At 43.4% G+C, this 18,845-nt stretch overlaps 1 protein-coding gene across 4 annotated transcripts in view; it reads right to left on the bottom strand.

Annotated features, from left to right (window-relative positions):
- LOC106582460 (disintegrin and metalloproteinase domain-containing protein 23) overlaps positions 1-18,845 on the bottom strand; it is a 49,240-nt gene that overhangs the window by 16,356 nt on the left and 14,039 nt on the right. For all 4 annotated transcript variants that reach the window (XR_006761236.1, XR_006761235.1, XM_014165597.2 and 1 more), the window contains exons 4-21: positions 15,792-15,855; positions 13,128-13,210; positions 12,693-12,756; positions 10,096-10,168; positions 9,638-9,705; positions 7,817-7,882; positions 7,330-7,398; positions 6,006-6,172; positions 5,607-5,691; positions 5,442-5,529; positions 5,220-5,271; positions 2,885-2,984; positions 2,701-2,772; positions 2,526-2,612; positions 814-894; positions 674-724; positions 374-437; positions 96-201 (exon numbers count right to left, since the gene is read on the bottom strand). Coding sequence is in view for 2 of the 4 variants with exons in the window: in XM_014165597.2 (XP_014021072.2) it covers positions 96-201; positions 374-437; positions 674-724; positions 814-894; positions 2,526-2,612; positions 2,701-2,772; positions 2,885-2,984; positions 5,220-5,271; positions 5,442-5,529; positions 5,607-5,691; positions 6,006-6,172; positions 7,330-7,398; positions 7,817-7,882; positions 9,638-9,705; positions 10,096-10,168; positions 12,693-12,756; positions 13,128-13,210; positions 15,792-15,855 (1,440 nt within the window). In the remaining 2 variants the exon portion in view is untranslated. The remainder of the gene's footprint in view (positions 1-95; positions 202-373; positions 438-673; positions 725-813; positions 895-2,525; positions 2,613-2,700; positions 2,773-2,884; positions 2,985-5,219; positions 5,272-5,441; positions 5,530-5,606; positions 5,692-6,005; positions 6,173-7,329; positions 7,399-7,816; positions 7,883-9,637; positions 9,706-10,095; positions 10,169-12,692; positions 12,757-13,127; positions 13,211-15,791; positions 15,856-18,845) is intronic.

Genomic DNA, 18,845 nt, shown 5'->3' with positions numbered 1-18,845 from the left:
GTAGAACAGAGACAGCAGTACTTGACTATTTGTTCTGCTATAGTGCATGACTACAGTGTACAGCAGTGTATATTTGGTATCAGCTGTAAACTCACTGCTTGCTACACTGGAGCCACTTATCTCCATCCTTTCCACAGTTTCCCTTCTCGGTTCCTTCTGTGTTTAGCTTCTCGTAGCAGAACTTCTCAGAGCCTCCCGCCTCTGCACAAGGAGGTAACACAGGAGAGGAGAAAGGGAGGAGGGTGACCACACCTCACAACAAGCTAATATCACTAAAGTACAAGTCTCAGATTCTCTGCATTTTATATGACATATCTTGCCACTGTACTGGCATTGAGTCTGCAAGCTTAAGCAAGAGGGATTCTGAACTCACTTGGGCCCCAGAGGTATTTGCACTGGTTTCCTCTGGTCTTGCACTCTCCACTGTAGCAGCGTCCCTAAAGAGACAAAATCATATCAAATGTATTTATAAAGCCCTTTTTACATCAGCAGATGTCACAAAGTGCTTCTACAGAAACCCAGCATAAAACAGTAAGCAATGCATGTGTAGAATCACGGAGTATACTTATTCATTCAATATCTGTTCAAGCAAGTTCACAATGACAATCCTTTTCTAAAATCACATCATCTGAATAGGTACATGTCCTTGTGGCTTAGTGATCATGCTGCCCACCTGGTCGACTTGACATTGGTAGCCATCTTGTTTGTGGAGGTTGGGAGGGCACTACAATGAACAACATAAAAAATATTTCCTTTTGAGACAGCTGAACGTTTCATCCTTTTTCAGAAATGAATGGTTAAAGCCCAACTCACCTGGCCAGAGTCTCCTGAGCATGTCTCTGAGATGTCACAGTCATTCACCGCATAGCGACAACTGTAACCACGTGGGTAGAACTAACATAGAGAGAGAGAGAACAAGAGACTGGGATTTCCTGTACCAATCTTATCAGGTCTCTTAAGTCTGGGCTAGGTGGGACGTTTGCGTCCCACCCTAGTCAACAGCCAGTGGAATCACGTGGCGCGAAATACAAATACCTAAAAAATGCTATAACTTCAATTTCTCAAACATATGACTATTTTACACCATTTGAAAGACAAGACTCGTTAATCTAACCACATTGTCCGATTTCAAAAAGGCTGTACAGCGAAAGCAAAACATTAGATTATGTCAGGAGAGTACCCTGCCAAAAATAATCACACAGCCATTTTCAAAGCAAGCATATATGTCACAAAAACCAAAACCACAGCTAAATGCAGCACTAACCTTTGATCTTCATCAGATGACACTCCTAGGACATTATGTTATACAATACATGCATGTTTTGTTCAATCAAGTTCATATTTATATCAAAAAACAGCTTTTTACATTAGCATGTGATGTTCAGAACTAGCATACCCACCGAAAACTTCCGGTGAATTTACTAAATTACTCACGATTAACGTTCACAAAATACATAACAATTATTTTAAGAATTATAGATACAGAACTCCTTTATGCAATCGCGGTGTCAGATTTTAAAATAGCTTTTCGGCGAAAGCACACTTTGCAATATTCTGAGTACATAGCTCGGCCATCACGGCTAGCTATTTTGAGACCCACCAAGTTTGGGGCTCACTAAACTCAGAATTACTATTAGAAAAATTGGATTACCTTTGCTGTTCTTCGTCAGAATGCACTCCCAGGACTTCTACTTCAATAACAAATGTTGGTTTGGTTCCAAATAATCCATAGTTATATTCAAATAGCTCCGTTTTGTTCGTGCGTTCAGGTCACTATCCGAAGGGTGACGCGCGAGCGCATTTCGTGACAAAATAAATCAAAATATTCCATTACCGTACTTAGAAGCATGTCAAACGCTGTTTAAAATAAATGTTTATGCTATTTTTCTCGTAAAATAGCGATAATATTCCAACCGGGCAACATTGTATTCATTCAAAGGCTGAAAGAAAAAAATGGAGTAGTCTCGTGAATGCGCATCTCAGTCTCACTGTCCCCAGGCTGACCACTTACAAATTCTGCTGCTGTTCTTTTCCCAGAGACAGCAGACACCCCATTCCACTTTCTGGCGGCTTTAGAGAGCCAATGGAAGCCTTAGAAAATGTCACGTTACAGCACAGATGCTGTATTTTCGATAGAGATGCAACAGAAGGACAACAAATTGTCAGTCAGGGCACTTCCTGTATGGAATCTTCTCAGGTTTTGGCCTGCGATATGAGTTCTGTTATACTCACAGACACCATTCAAACAGTTTTAGAAACTGTAGAGTGTTTTCTATCCAAATCGACTAATTATATGCATATTCTCGTTTCTGGGCAAGAGTAGTAACCAGTTTAAATCAGGTATGTTTTTTATCCGGCCGTGCAAATACTGCCCCCTAGCCCCAACAGGTTTTAAGCAACACTAACAAAAAAAAACATACTGGTGATTAAAAAGCCATATTGGTTCTTAGTGAGCAACCTGACAGTGATTAAACAGCCATATTGGTTCTTATTGAGCAACCTGACAGTGATTAAACAGCTCTTACCAGACAAGTGTTGTTGCAGCAAGGTCCATCAGCACAATGTGCACCATTAGCTAGGGAACACTTCTTACAGCAGTCCTTGTAGCACTCCTACAACATAGACGGCAGCACCAGTCTGACACTGTATTTGAACCATATTAATGAGATGTAAATAAACTAGTATTTAATAGTAACTTACTGTTCTATCTCCGCAGTCACACTCCTCTCCCACCTCAATGTATCCATTCCCACACTCTGTAGATTCAAACAGCTGCCCAAACAAACACAATCAGAGGGTTATAACGGTATCTGAATTACTGGTTAAATACAGTATCGCTCTTTTGATGTTCAGCTGTATGGCGACCGCAACGTAAACTACTCACCTTGGTTGGCTTGTTATAAAGACATGATCCACCGCCCTTCAGCAGGAACTCCTTGTAGTCTGAGATGCTGCACTTGGAGAACTTCCGGGGATGCTGGACCCTGGGGGGAAAGGAATACATCCACCTTTAACATCCAACTGTTAATTGACCATGTGCTAGATTGAGAGTGAAAGGTGTGGCAGTGACTCTGGACCAGTGTGCAACAAGAGCCACTGTCAACAACACAAGCATGAAGTCAAGGCAACTTTCACATGCTAACGCAGGTCATGACCCTGCACAGCCTCTGGTGGCTGCAGCTACAGCTCTATACATCCTGTCATTGGCCTACTATCATAGAGAGAGGCTGGGGTGCTAGGTGGTTAGCAGCTCATAGAGATGGGGGCTAGGTGGTTAGCGGCTCATAGAGAGGGGGGCTAGGTGGTTACCAGCTCATAGAGAGAGGCTAGGGCGGTAGGTGGTTAGCAGCTCATAGAGAGGGGGCTAGGTGGTTAGCAGCTCTTAGAGAGAGGCTGGGGCGCTAGGTGGTTAGCAGCTCATAGAGAGGGGGGCTAGGTGGTTAGCAGCTCATAGAGAGAGGCAGGGGAGCTAGGTGGTTAGCAGCTCATTGAGAGGGGGGGCTAGGTGGTTAGCAGCTCATAGAGAGGCAGGGAGCTAGGTGGTTAGCAGCTCATAGAGAGAGGCTGGGGTGCTTGGTGGTTAGCAGCTCATAGAGGCTAGGGTGCTAGGTGGTTAGCAGCTCATAGAGAGGGGGGCTAGGTGGTTAGCAGCTCATAGAGAGAGGCTGGGGTGCTTGGTGGTTAGCAGCTCATAGAGGCTAGGGTGCTAGGTGGTTAGCAGCTCATAGAGAGGGGCGCTAGGTGGTTAGCAGCTCATAGAGAGGGGGGCTAGGTGGTTAGCAGCTCATAGAGAGAGGCAGGGGAGCTAGGTGGTTAGCAGCTCATAAAGAGAGGCTGGGGTGCTAGGTGGTTAGCAGCTCATAGAGAGAGGCTGTGGCGCTAGGTGGTTAGCAGCTCATAGAGAGGGGGGCTAGGTGGTTACCAGCTCATAGAGAGAGGCTGGGGAGCTAGGTGGTTAGCAGCTCATAGAGAGGGGGGCTAGGTGGTTACCAGCTCATAGAGAGAGGCTGGGGCGCTAGGTGGTTAGCAGCTCATAGAGAGGGGGGCTAGGTGGTTAACAGCTCATAGAGAGAGGCTGGGGCGCTAGGTGGTTAGCAGCTCATCATTACACATTTCCCTCAACAGAAATCCGCGGAATCTATTCTCTCTTCTAATAGGAGCTCTAATAATAGTGTTATATCATCTCTCCCTCTCTCCTTTTCACTTCCTCTCTCTCGGCCCCCTCCTCTCTCTCTCTCTCTCTCTCTCTCTCTCTCGCTCTCTCTCTCTCTCGCTCTCTCTCTCTCTCGCTCTCTCTCTCTCGCGCTCTCTCTCTCGCTCTCTCTCGCTCTCTCTCTCTCGCTCTCTCGCTCTCTCTCTCTCTCTCTCTCTCTCTCTCTCTCTCTCTATATATATATATATATACTACTGTTAAAAAATTTGTGGTCACTTAGAAATGTCCTTGTTTTTGAAAGAAAAGCAGATTTTTTGTCCATTACAATAACATCAAATTGATCAGAAATACAGTGTAGACATTGTTAATGTTGTAAATGACTATCGTAACTGGAAACGGCTGATGTTTATCAGCAATCATCACTCCTGTGTTCCAATGGCACGCTGTGTTAGCTAATCCAAGTTTATCATTTTAAAAGGCTAATTGATCTTTAGAAAACCATTTTGCAAATATGTTAGCACAGCTGAAAACTGTTGTCCTGATTAAAGAAGCAATAAAACTTCCTTTGACATTTGTGGGTTCGATTACAGGCTCAAAATGGCCAGAAACAAAGAACTTTCTTCTGAAACTCATCAGTCTATTCTTGTTCTGAGAAATGAAGGCTATTCCATGCGAGAAATTGCCAAGAAACTGAAGATCTCGTACAACGCTGTGTACTACTCCCTTCACAGAACAGCGCAAATTGGATCTAACCAGAATAGAAAGAGGAGTGGGAGGCCCCGGTGCACAACTGAATAAGAGGACAAGTACATTAGATTGTCTAGTTTGAGATATGGCTTTTTCTTTGCAACTCTGCCTAGAATGCCAGCATCCCAGACTCGCCTCTTCACTGCTGACGTTGAGACTGGTGTCTTCTTTCAAAACAAGGAAATGTCTAAGTGACCCCAAACTTTTGAACGGTAGTATATCTGTCTGTGTGTATGTGTGTGTGAGGGGGCACATATGACAGGGAGAGACATAGACAGAAATAGAGAGTGAGAATAACAGTAGTTCAGCAGCCCATTACCCAGTATCCTCCATGATGCAGCCCACCCAGGAGTCAGAGCAGCCACATTCCTCTGTGAGAGAGAACAACACAAAACATGTCCATCAAAGAAACATATGTGCCTAAAATTATTCCAAATTTAAAACATAGATTGTAAAATTAGATATTTCTAAAAAGGACTGCTTTGTAAATCTGTGAGACAGAAATTAATGTGCAGTGATGAATGTGAGCTGGTCTGCGTACTTCTCTTGGCGGCTGGATCCCACTGGATGCCGAGATTCTGTGCCAAGCTCTGGGAGAGTGATGAAGCCATAGTCCATGTGGTGCCATACTGCAGGTACAAAACATTAGCAGTTACTCGTCTGTTCTGCCATAATAAAACAGTATGATCCTGGACATTAGTCTCACCTCGTTGACCCCTACTCCACGGCTCACAGAGCACATGCCCCCGAAGTACGCTACACTGCTTCGGCGATAGTGGAAGGTCACATTGCTGTGCATCGAAGAGAGACAGAGTAACTATCAGACAGACAGACAGGCAGACAGACAGGCAGTCAGATACACAGACAGACAGACAGGCTGACAGACAGGTGGACAGGCAGACAGACATATGCTGGACATGTGAGTGGTATTCAGCCACCCTTGGAGGAAAAATAAAAGTGTATGGAAAAATGCCAAAGCATTAGGGCCTAGTCCTTTAACATGATCTACTGATCTGGGAAGCCATAAGGGCTCTGTGTGCAAGAGATACTTACTACAGCATCAGTATGGGGTGGCCCTGAGGAACAGGGAGGAGAGAGCACTTACGAGAAGAGGTGCACAGCGTCAGCGTGCTGCTTGATGCTCTGCGCCCGGTACTTAGAGAAATCTTTCAGCATGTCCAGAGGCTTCACACTGATGGGAATCTGGTCCTTGTCCGTCCAGATCTCCGCGGCAACCAGAACCACCCGTGTGTGCAGGTGTTCCTTAAAGATCTGTCATCGGAGCATGTTGGGGTAGTGGGAGAACACAGAGAGAGAGAGATGGAGAGATCACAGCACAGGAACAGGAGAAGAATACTGGGTGTGAATGATCATATGTACTGTCTGAGGACAGGACAGGACAGGACAGGGAAAACAGCACACTGAGAGCAAGGAGAGACACAATACTGTTATTCCACATCCCAGCTACACAGAGCAACAACAAGCACAGTGATACAGTGTATAATCTGAACATAACAGACACATGTATGGGGCCGACTGAGGGTACAGGAGACTGAAGTACAGGAGACTCAGGTTACAGGAGACTCAGGTTACAAAAGACTCAGGTTACAGGAGACTCAGCTTACAGGAGACTCAGTTTACAGGAGACTCAGGTTACAGGAGACTCAGGTTACAGGAGACTCAGGTTACAGGAGACTCAGGTTACAAAAGACTCAGGTTACAGGAGACTCAGGTTACAGGAGACTCAGGTTACAAGAGACTCAGATTACAGGAGACTCAGTTTACAGGAGTCTGAGGGTACAGGAGACTCAGATTACAGGAGAGTGACGGTACAGGAGACTGAGAGTACAGGAGACTGAGGGTACAAGAGACTCAGATTACAGGAGACTGAGGGTACAGGAGACTGAGGGTACAGGAGACTGAGGGTACAGGAGACTCAGATTACAGGAGACTCAGATTACAGGAGACTCAGATTACAGGAGACTTGAGGTACAGGAAACTGAGGGAACATGAGACTCAGGGTACATGAGATAAACAGTGTATGACACATGAGGAAGTGGTCAATTCTGTGTTCTACCTCAAGGGGAACTTTAATATAAATGGTAAACAGCTGTTCTCAACAAAAAATACATATACATTTGATCAATTAAACGTTTAGATATACTTGTGTTTTGCAAACACAATAATTGACTAAACTATGATTGATTCAACTACGTATGATTGATTCAACTATGATTGATTAAACTGTGATTGCATTGAAAATATTGTTTAGTCACACAAGAGCCAGGGAATTAGAATCAGTTCAACATAATTCTAGATTGTTCTGATGGACACCCTGAAACATACACCAGAAAGAGGAGGTGAAGGTCTGAATATCTGCAGTTGAATAAAAGAATCAGTTCTCAGAGCCAACTGAAGATGTTACTCACAGCATCAACAAGGTTCACCACTGACTTGGCAGAGTTCCTGGTGTGCTGCTTGGTCTTGAGTCGCTTATACTGCAGACCACACAAAAACAATGACACAAATGTTATTCAAAACTATTATTAAGGGGAATATGAATAAATACTTATACAAGCTTCTACAACACCCTTTTTAGAAAATACACAAAATATACATGTTGATTTTTGATGGTCCACACCAACAATAGAATAAGCCTGGTGTTTTCAAATCTGGACGACGGTTACGTTAGCTAGGATATGAATCATACATCCACCACCACATTCAACAGTGTTGCAACCTCTTGTGGGTGTAGCTGGCTAAGCATAGGACAAGAAAGGAAAATCAGGTCTCCTTGGTGTTGCTGGAATGTTGTGGAGACTCTTAACAGTAAAAGAATGAAACATTGCTGAAATATGCATTCATGTTTCCTGTGTTTTGTTTAGATAGTGTTGCTTGGTTTTTGAGGGCACATACCATATTATGGTCACTGACGATCATAATCTCCAAATACTTCATCTCCTCAAATACATTCCTAGGCATCTGAAAAAGCCACAGATTAGTTAACTTTCATAAGACACGGCAATGGCAGATTTATAGAGGATGAGAAGAAAATAGAGAATTATATGAGGCTACATAGCACACTAGGTTATAACAAGAGGTTACATAGCACACTAGGTTATAACAAGAGGCGACATAGCACACTAGGTTATAACATGAGGTTACATAGCACACTAGGTTATAACAAGAGGCTACATAGCACACTAGGTTAGAACAAGAGGCTACATAGCACACTAGGTTATAACATGAGGTTACATAGCACACTAGGTTATAACAAGAGGCTACATAGCACACTAGGTTAGAACAAGAGGCTACATAGCACACTAGGTTATAACATGATTATGATTATAGTAGGGTCACAGTAGGGTTACAGTAGGTTTACAGTAGGGTTAGGGTTACAGTAGGTTTACAGTAGTGTTACAGTTGGGTTACAGTAGGGTTAGGGTTACAGTAGGTTTACAGTAGAGTTAGGGTTACCGTAGGTTTACAGTAAGGTTAGGGTTACCGTAGGGTTACAGTAGGGTTACAGTAAGGTTAGTGTTACAGTAAGGTTAGGGATACAGTAGGGTTACAGTAGGGTTAGGGTTACAGTAGGATTAGTGTTACAGTATGTTTAGGGTTACAGTATGGTTACAGTATGGTTAGGGTTACAGTAGGGTTATGATTATAGTAGGGTCACAGTAGGGTTACAGTAGGTTTACAGTAGGGTTAGGGTTACAGTAGGGTTAGGGTTACAGTATGGTTACAGTATGGTTAGGGTTACAGTAGGGTTATGATTATAGTAGGGTCACAGTAGGGTTACAGTAGGTTTACAGTAGGGTTAGGATTACAGTAGGGTTAGGGTTACAGTAGGGTTATAGTAGGGTTAGTGTTACAGTACGGTTACAGTAGGTTTACAGTAGGGTTAGGGTTACAGCAGGTTTACAGTAGGTTTACAGTAGTGTTACAGTTGGGTTACAGTAGGGTTAGGGTTACAGTAGGGTTACAGTAAGGTTAGTGTTACAGTAGGGTTAGGGATACAGTAGGGTTACAGTAGAGTTAGGGTTACAGTAGGATTAGTGTTACAGTAGGGTTAGGGTTACAGTATGGTTACAGTAGGGTTAGGGTTACAGTAGGGTTATGATTATAGTAGGGTCACAGTAGGGTTACCGTAGGGTTAGGGTTACAGTAGGGTTATGATTATAGTAGGGTCACAGTAGGGTTACAGTAGGTTTACAGTAGGGTTAGGGTTGCAGTAGGTTTACAGTAGGGTTAGGGTTACCGTAGGTTTACAGTAGGGTTAGGGTTACCGTAGGGTTACAGTAGGGTTACAGTAAGGTTAGTGTTACAGTAGGGTTAGGGTTACAGTAGGATTAGTGTTACAGTAGGGTTACCGTAGGGTTAGGGATACAGTAGGGTTACAGTAGGATTAGTGTTACAGTAGGGTTACCGTAGGGTTACAGTAGGGTTACAGTAAGGTTAGTGTTACAGTAGGCTTAGGGTTACAGTAGGGTTACAGTAGGGTTAGGGTTACAGTAGGGGTACAGTAGGGTTAGGGTTACAGTAGGGTTACAGTAGGTTTACAGTAGAGTCAGGGTAGGGTTAGGGTAGGGTTAAGGTAGGGTTAGAGTTAGGGTATGGTTACAGTAGGGTTAGGGTTACAGCAGGGTTACAGTAGGGTCACAGTAGGGTTAGGGACAGAGTAGGTGGAGTGTTTTACAAAATCCCTTTAAGGGACTGATGAGGTCACAGACTTACAGCCCGCTTTTTCCTACGCTTCAGCCAGGCCATGTCGTCCAGCTCCGAAAGCAGCCGCTCGTCCTTCACTAGAGAAACAGGGGAACACAGAAACACAATAATAAAGGTAGAGAAACACACTGAGGTCTATGGCAGGATACCGATGCCATGCTGGGTTCTGTGGTTATGTGTCAACAGTCCCAACCTGCGTCAAATACACTAAAGTATTAAGTTGAGGTATGCATTAAGTTCATTTACCTTCCACTCTACTGGGCAAACCAAATCAAGCGCAACACAGGTATTTGAAAGTATTTGACATTATGTACTTGACCCAGGTGAGGGGAATCTAATGTCAGCGGTAGTAGGAGAGGTTCCGGAAGGCCAGGTAGACAGGCCATGAGAGTGTTGATGTAAAGTGGTGGAGGGTGGGTGGAGGTTATGCAAGATCCAAGATGGCAGTCAGATGCAGAACACCTTACCCAGTTCCTCTGAGTCACTGTTCCACTGGAGGCTGGGCGTCCTGCGCAGTGAGTGGGGCCGTGCGGCTGTATCCTGTGAGGGAGAAACCATCAACAGGCCGTCAACAGGGGTGTGATGAGGGTGGAGGGAACAGGGAAGAGGGTATCGGAGGGTATTCCCATTCAACTGCATAACAAGGGACACGATCAGGTTTTCACAACTACAGAGTCAACATCAATCAATATTTAAAAATGGAATACGTGACTACGCTAAAAACATTATCATTACATTATTATTATCCTTCCCATTACCATGATCCTTTCCATGATCATTCCATTATCATTAATATTCCCATTATAATGATAATTTCCATTATCACTGTCCTTGCCATTATTATTATCCTTTCCAGTGTCATTATCATTCCATTATCGTTATAATTTCCACCATCATTATCCTTTCCATTATCATTATAATTCCATTATAATGATCATTTCCATTATCACTGTCCTTTCCATTATCATCATGAATGGGATATAGTGTTCTGGGCTTATGTGACTTTAGAAAAAGATCAATGAGAGATTAGTGTGGTAAAACCGTTTCTATACATACAGCACTTTTGTTTTCTAGCCACTGTGCTTTCTACATCTCCACTGCTTGCTGTTTGGTGGTTTTAGGCTGGGTTTCTGTACAGCACTTTGTGACATCAGCTGATGTAAGAAGGGCTTTATAAATACATTTGATTGATTGATATTATCATATGTCCTTCATTATAGTACACCATGGACTTCCTTCAAAAACAAGATTGCCCTTGACAATGAAGTATGTCAACTTTCACTAGATAACCTAATGTGCCTTTACAGTAAAAAGGAGGCTTTAATAATGGTAAAAGGAGGCTTTAGTAATGGTAAAAGGAGGCTTTAGTAATGGTAAAAGGAGGCTTTAGTAAGGTTAAAAGGAGGCTTTAGTAACGGTAAAAGGAGGCTTTAGTAATGTTAAAAGGAGGCTTTAGTAACGGTAAAAGGAGGCTTTAGTAACAGTAAAAGGAGGCTTTAGTAATGGTAAAAGGAGGCTTTAGTAACGGTAAAAGGAGGCTTTAGTAACGGTAAAAGGAGGCTTTAGTAATGGTAAAAGGAGGCTTTAGTAACGGTAAAAGGAGGCTTTAGTAAGGTTAAAAGGAGGCTTTAGTAACGGTAAAAGGAGGCTTTAGTAATGGTAAAAGGAGGCTTTAGTAACAGTAAAAGGAGGCTTTAGTAACAGTAAAAGGAGGCTTTAGTAATGGTAAAAGGAGGCTTTAGTAATGGTAAAAGGAGGCTTTAGTAATGGTAAAAGGAGGCTTTAGTAATGTTAAAAGGAGGCTTTAGTAACGGTAAAAGGAGGCTTTAGTAACGGTAAAAGGAGGCTTTAGTAACGGTAAAAGGAGGCTTTAGTAAGGTTAAAAGGAGGCTTTAGTAATGGTAAAAGTAGGCATTTAGTAACGGTAAAAGGAGGCTTTAGTAAGGTTAAAAGGAGGCTTTAGTAATGGTAAAAGGAGGCTTTAGTAACGGTAAAAGGAGGCTTTAGTAAGGTTAAAAGGAGGCTTTAGTAAGGTTAAAAGGAGGCTTTAGTAACAGTAAAAGGAGGCTTTAGTAATGGTAAAAGGAGGCTTTAGTAACGGTAAAAGGAGGCTTTAGTAAGGTTAAAAGGAGGCTTTAGTAATGGTAAAAGGAGGCTTTAGTAACAGTAAAAGGAGGCTTTAGTAATGTTAAAAGTAGGCATTTAGTAACAGTAAAAGGAGGCTTTAGTAATGGTAAAAGGAGGCTTTAGTAACGGTAAAAGGAGGCTTTAGTAATGGTAAAAGGAGGCTTTAGTAACGGTAAAAGGAGGCTTTAGTAACAGTAAAAGGAGGCTTTAGTAATGGTAAAAGGAGGCTTTAGTAACAGTAAAAGGAGGCTTTAGTAAGGTTAAAAGTAGGCATTTAGTAACAGTAAAAGGAGGCTTTAGTAATGGTAAAAGGAGGCTTTAGTAACAGTAAAAGGAGGCTTTAGTAACAGTAAAAGGAGGCTTTAGTAACAGTAAAAGGAGGCTTTAGTAACGGTAAAAGGAGGCTTTAGTAACAGTAAAAGGAGGCTTTAGTAATGGTAAAAGGAGGCTTTAGTAATGGTAAAAGGAGGCTTTAGTAACGGTAAAAGGAGGCTTTAGTAACGGTAAAAGGAGGCTTTAGTAATGGTAAAAGGAGGCTTTAGTAATGTTAAAACGAGGCTTTAGTAACGGTAAAAGGAGGCTTTAGTAACGGTAAAAGGAGGCTTTAGTAAGGTTAAAAGGAGGCTTTAGTAATGTTAAAAGGAGGCTTTAGTAATGGTAAAAGGAGGCTTTAGTAAGGTTAAAAGGAGGCTTTAGTAATGTTAAAAGGAGGCTTTAGTAATGGTAAAAGGAGGCTTTAGTAATGTTAAAAGGAGGCTTTAGTAACAGTAAAAGGAGGCTTTAGTAACGGTAAAAGGAGGCTTTAGTAACGGTAAAAGGAGGCTTTAGTAAGGTTAAAAGTGGCAAAAGCGATCCTAGCAGTAGCACAAGTAGATGTAGAACAATGTTATTTGTGTAGCAAAGATTGTTAAAAACATAAATGGAAGGAAGAACTTACAATTGTGTGAGTCTGTTGCAAAGGCTCCATTATATAGAGATAGAGTCCATCGTCAAACATTCCGCTGTCAGGCAAAGGCAGGTGGAACGAGAGGCAAAGAGAAGACAGGTGGAACGAGAGGCAAAGAGAAGACAGGTGGAACGAGAGGCAAAGAGAAGACAGGGGGAACGAGAGGCAAAGTGAAGAGAGAGGACAGGGGGAACGAGAGGCAAAGTGAAGAGAGAAGACAGGGGGAACGAGAGGCAAAGTGAAGAGAGAAGACAGGGGGAACGAGAGGCAAAGTGAAGAGAGAAGACAGGGGGAACGAGAGGCAAAGAGAAGAGAGAAGACAGTCAATACTGAGTCAATAGCAGCTGTAGAGAGCACAGATGAATCTCCACACATATTCCAGGCACGGATTATCATATATAAAACTGCTGCTGTTCCTTCACTTACTGCAGCCCATTGCAGGTAGACAAGGCCACGTGGGAATCATCTTTCCCCCTCACCTGGCCGTGGTAGTAACAGTGCTCACCACCCTGAGGGAACACAGAAACAACACTGAAACAACACTGAAACAACACTTAAACAACACTTCACATCACAGCAACCTACTGTGGAGAACAGGGGGGCATGATGATTAGAACACCTACACATACTAATCCATCTATACAATCTGGAATATACTTCAGATTAAGTACCTTTGTGTATTTGCTGCAATATTGCAACTGTGTTGTAATACTGTTAATTCAGTTGGGAGGACTATACTTTTCTCCAATACAGTACATCTTCTGCAGCCTGGTTTACGCAATCAGCCCACATTTAGAAATAATACATTTCTGGAGTGTGGGTTGTGTTTGTGGGCCTCAAACTAGACTGTTCTCTTCATACCTCAATGGTTCATTCTCTCTCTCTCTCTCTCTCTCTCTCTCTCTCTGTCTCTCTCTCTGTCTCTCTCTCTCTCTCTCTCTCTCTCTGTCTTTCTCTCTCACTCTCTCTCTCTCTCTCTCTCTCTCTTTCTCTCTGTCTCTCTCTCTCTGTCTCTCTCTCTGTCTCTCTCTCTCTCACTCTCTCTTCTCTCTCTCTCTCTCTCTCCCACCATCCCACGCTGCATAGCTACTGCAGAGCGCCAGTCTCTCCCTTCCCTGTCACGTGATCTGGGTTGCAGGAGAGGCAGGAGGCTGCAGGGGAGCGGAGTGGAGCCATGCTGAGTCAGCTAGCTCCACTGTGCCCAGCCCTCAGCCCCTGAGCCCCTCAGCCCAGCCCACAGCCCCTCAGCCTAGCCCTCAGCCCCTAAACCCATCAGCCCATCTGCCCCTCAGCCCGTCAGCTCATCAGCCCTTCAGTCCCTCAGACATCAGCTCCTCAGTCCCTCAGCCCTTAGACATCAGCCCCTCAGCCCCTCAGCCCATCAGCAGTTATTTTTCTCTCTCCCTTTCTCTCTCTCTGGCTCTCGCTCTCTCTCCACCATCCCTCTCTCTCTCTCTTTCTCGACCATCCATCCTTCCTCTCCCCCATCTATCCCTCCCTCCCTCTCTCTTTCTCCCGTCTCTCTCTCCCCTAGCTCTCCCTCACTCTCTTTCTTCATCATTAAAACAGAAACAACACTTACACAACATCAGGATGAATCAGATATGAACATCAGGACGAATCAGATATGAACATCAGGATGAATCAGATATGAACATCAGGATGAATCAGATATGAACATCAGGATGAATCATATTTGAACATCAGGATGAATCATATTTGAACATCAGGATGAATCATATTTGAACATCAGGATGAATCAGATATGAACATCAGGATGAATCAGATTTGAACATCAGGATGAATCAGATTTGAACATCAGGATGAATCAGATTTGAACATCAGGATGAATCACATTTGAACATCAGGATGAATCAGATATGAACATCAGGATGAATCAGATATGAACATCAGGATGAATCAGATTTGAACATCAGGATGAATCAGATTTGAACATCAGGATGAATCAGATTTGAACATCAGGATGAATCAGATTTGAACATCAGGATGAATCACATTTGAACATCAGGATGAATCAGATTTGAACATCAGGATGAATCATATTTGAACATCAGGATGAATCAGATTTGAACATCAGGATGAATCAGATTTTGAACATCAGGATGAATCAGATTTGAACATCAGGATGAATCATATTTGAACATCAGGATGAATCAGATTTTGAACATCAGGATGAATCAGATTTGAACATCAGGATGAATCAGATTTGAACATCAGGATGAATCAGATTTGAACATCAGGATGAATCAGATTTTGAACATCAGGATGAATCATATTTGAACATCAGGATGAATCATATTTGAACATCAGGATGAATCAGATTTGAACATCAGAATGAATCAGATTTGAACATCAGGATGAATCAGATTTTGAACATCAGGATGAATCAGATTTGAACATCAGGATGAATCATATTTGAACATCAGGATGAATCATATTTGAACATCAGGACGAATCAGATTTGAACATCAGGATGAATCATATTTGAACATCAGGATGAATCATATTTGAACATCAGGACGAATCAGATTTGAACATCAGGATGAATCAGATTTGAACATCAGGATGAATCAGATTTGAACATCAGGATGAATCAGATTTGAACATCAGGATGAATCAGATTTGAACATCAGGACGAATCAGATTTGAACTGATGATGCAAACTGGCACCACATACTGTATTTGATGAAGTTAGGTAATGGTAATCAATAAGAGCTGTATTAGGACAGATCAAGACCAAGTGGATAAATAATATCACAGTAGAAATATAAAAGTACCTCTCTGTACTATACGTGGCCAACGGCCATATTATTTATTTGAATGTCTGTGAACTGCAGAGGTCCTGTCGACATGGTACAACTGACAAGTCTTTAAGCGTTTTGCTACATATTACTTTAACTATCCACTTGTACTTTGATTGGCCCTAATCAGCCACCGTAAAACAAACCAATCCATCCTTTACCAGCTGTAGGCCCTGTATCTTCCACTGGGAACCAATTAGGCTCCGCCTGAAAAAAGGTAAATGAAAACAGGTACCCAAACAGAGTGTTTTCTGCCTGGAGATGTTACCTTTGATAGAACAGGTTTACCCTCCTCATAGTGGATCTCCACATAATCCGACGACAACAAGTCACTGGGAAGTAGAAAGAGAAGGGTACATGGGTTAGTATCTGTTGTGATGACCTGCAGCCCTAACCGTCTGGCTGTGGTCTGATCTAGAACCGTGACTCAGTTTTCCTTGTGGCTTTCATGAACAACATTCAACAATCATCACAAACCTTAGGTAATCTTATTCAAACCCAACAGTCAAATACACCCAAGTCAACCTAAATACACCCACCCACATCATCTCACAGTTAAAGGTAGCATAAACGTTGCATTCTGTGCAGCTATAGGAAGACTAGGTAAGATTCTGCATCAGAATGTAATATGCTGCATCAGCAGGTAAGATGCTGCATCAGCGGGTAAGATGCTGCATCAGCGGGTAAGATGCTGCATCAGTAAGCAAGATGCTGCATCAGCAGGTAAGATGCTGCATCAGCGGGTAAGATGCTGCATCAGTATGCAAGATGCTGCATCAGTATGTAAGATGCTGCATCAGCAGGAAAGATGCTGCATAGCAGGTAAGATGCTGCATCAGTATGCAAGATGCTGCATCAGCAGGTAAGATGCTGCATCTGCAGGTAAGATGCTGCATCAGCGGGTAAGATGCTGCATCAGTGGGTAAGATGCTGCATCAGTATGCAAGATGCTGCATCAGCAGGTAAGATGCTGCATCAGCAGGTAAGATGCTGCATCAGTATGCAAGATGCTGCATCAGCAGGTAAGATGCTGCATCAGCAGGTAAGATGCTGCATCAGCGGGTAAGATGCTGCATCAGTATGCAAGATGCTGCATCAGCAGGTAAGATGCTGCATCAGCAGGTAAGATGCTGCATCAGTATGCAAGATGCTGCATCAGTATGTAAGATGCTGCATCAGCAGGTAAGATGCTGCATAGCAGGTAAGATGCTGCATCAGTATGCAAGATGCTGCATCAGCAGGTAAGATGCTGCATCTGCAGGCAAGATGCTGCACCAGCGGGTAAGATGCTGCATCAGTGGGTAAGATGCTGCATCAGTGGGTAAGATGCTGCATCAGTATGCAAGATGCTGCATCAGTAGGTAAGATGCTGCATCAGTATGTAAGATGCTGCATCAGTATGTAAGATGCTGCATCAGCGGGTAAAATGCTGCATCAGCAGGTAAAATGCTGCATCAGCAGGTAAGATGCTGCATCAGCAGGTAAGATGCTGCATCAGTAGGTAAGATGCTGCATCAGCGGGTTAGATGCTGCATCAGCGGGTTAGATGCTGCATCAACGGGTAAGATGCTGCATCAGCAGGTAAGATGCTGCATCAGCGGATTAGATGCTGCATCAGCAGGTAAGATGTTGCATCAGCAGGTAAGATGCTGCATCAGCAGGTTAGATGCTGCATCAGCGGGTTAGATGTTGCATCAGCAGGTAAGATGCTGCATCAGCGGGTTAGATGCTGCATCAGCGGGTTAGATGCTGCATCAGCGGGTTAGATGCTGCATCAGCGGGTTAGATGTTGCATCAGCAGGTTAGATGCTGCATCAGCAGGTTAGATGCTGCATCAGCGGGTTAGATGTTGCATCAGCAGGTAAGATGCTGCATCAGCAGGTTAGATGTTGCATCAGCGGGTAAGATGCTGCATCAGCGGGTTAGATGTTGCATCAGCAGGTAAGATGCTGCATCAGCGGGTTAGATGTTGCATCAGCAGGTAAGATGCTGCATCAGCGGGTTAGATGCTGCATCAGCGGAAGAGATGCTGCATCAGCGGGTTAGATGTTGCATCAGCGGGTTAGATGCTGCATCAGCAGGTTAGATGTTGCATCAGCAGGTAAGATGCTGCATCAGCGGGTTAGATGTTGCATCAGCAGGTAAGATGCTGCATCAGCGGGTTAGATGCTGCATCAGCAGAAGAGATGCTGCATCAGCGGGTTAGATGTTGCATCAGCGGGTTAGATGCTGCATCAGCAGGTAAGATGTTGCATCAGCGGGTTAGATGTTGCATCAGCAGGTAAGATGCTGCATCAGCGGGTTAGATGCTGCATCAGCGGAAGAGATGCTGCATCAGCGGGTTAGATGTTGCATCAGCGGGTTAGATGCTGCATCAGCAGGTTAGATGTTGCATCAGCGGGTTAGATGCTGCATCAGCAGGTAAGATGCTGCATCAGCAGGTTAGATGCATCAGATCCTTTTTGTGGAGCTGCAGGTGGTAAAGACTGTACCAATAATACCTTATAAGAATGATACTGTAGGTATAACACAGTAAGGTACATGCTCTGAAACCGTTTGAAAGTCAGTCAACACACAGTGGTGACAGCCAGCGTACAAAATGGGATCCAGTGGTGACAGCCAGCGTACAAAATGGGATCCAGTGGTGACAGCCAGCGTACAAAATGGGATCCAGAATCCATCACAAAGCTGTCATGTACAGAGCCAACAAGTGAAGTGCTCGTTGGAGTTCAAAACAATGTCAAATCTATTCTAACCTTTGAAAAACATTTAAAGCAAGAAAATATCTAAAACAATGCTTCACTATTTCACAAATGCATTGATCAGAAATAAAATCCATGACAAGCAAAAAAACATAGAAAGAACATCAGCGACTGGCATGATATTGATATAAGTAACCCAGCAAAACATATCCCCTTTCAACATGGTGTCAATGAAGCATGACATGATACATGATTGTTTGAGGCCTTTGGTTCACCTTGAGCCCCACTGTCCTCCAGGCTGTTCCCACCGTCTGACTCAGCAAGCCATGCCACACCACACAGTTACACACAGTCAATATGTTAGCTGACCACTGACTTCAAGAGACTGCCATTTCTGCCACAACGGCACTTTTCAAGGTAACCTTGTAGATCTAATTGAACACTCCCTCCCACCCCCGGACATACAGCACCTTTTGCTGCAGATAAGTAAGAAACAAAAGATTAAGCAATGTCTTTCAAAATGTGTGTGTGTCTGACATGTTTTGAGTGATGCTCAGCGAGTGGGCAGGAAGTCCTGTACACAGTTAGGTGTAGAGAGAGAGAGAGAGAAAGAGAGAGAG

The sequence above is a fragment of the Salmo salar genome, chromosome ssa21 (assembly GCF_905237065.1).
Source record: "Salmo salar chromosome ssa21, Ssal_v3.1, whole genome shotgun sequence".
NCBI classification, from domain to species: domain Eukaryota; kingdom Metazoa; phylum Chordata; class Actinopteri; order Salmoniformes; family Salmonidae; genus Salmo; species Salmo salar.
Note: the sequence above shows the minus strand (reverse complement) of the source record. Positions and strands in the feature narration are given on the sequence as shown.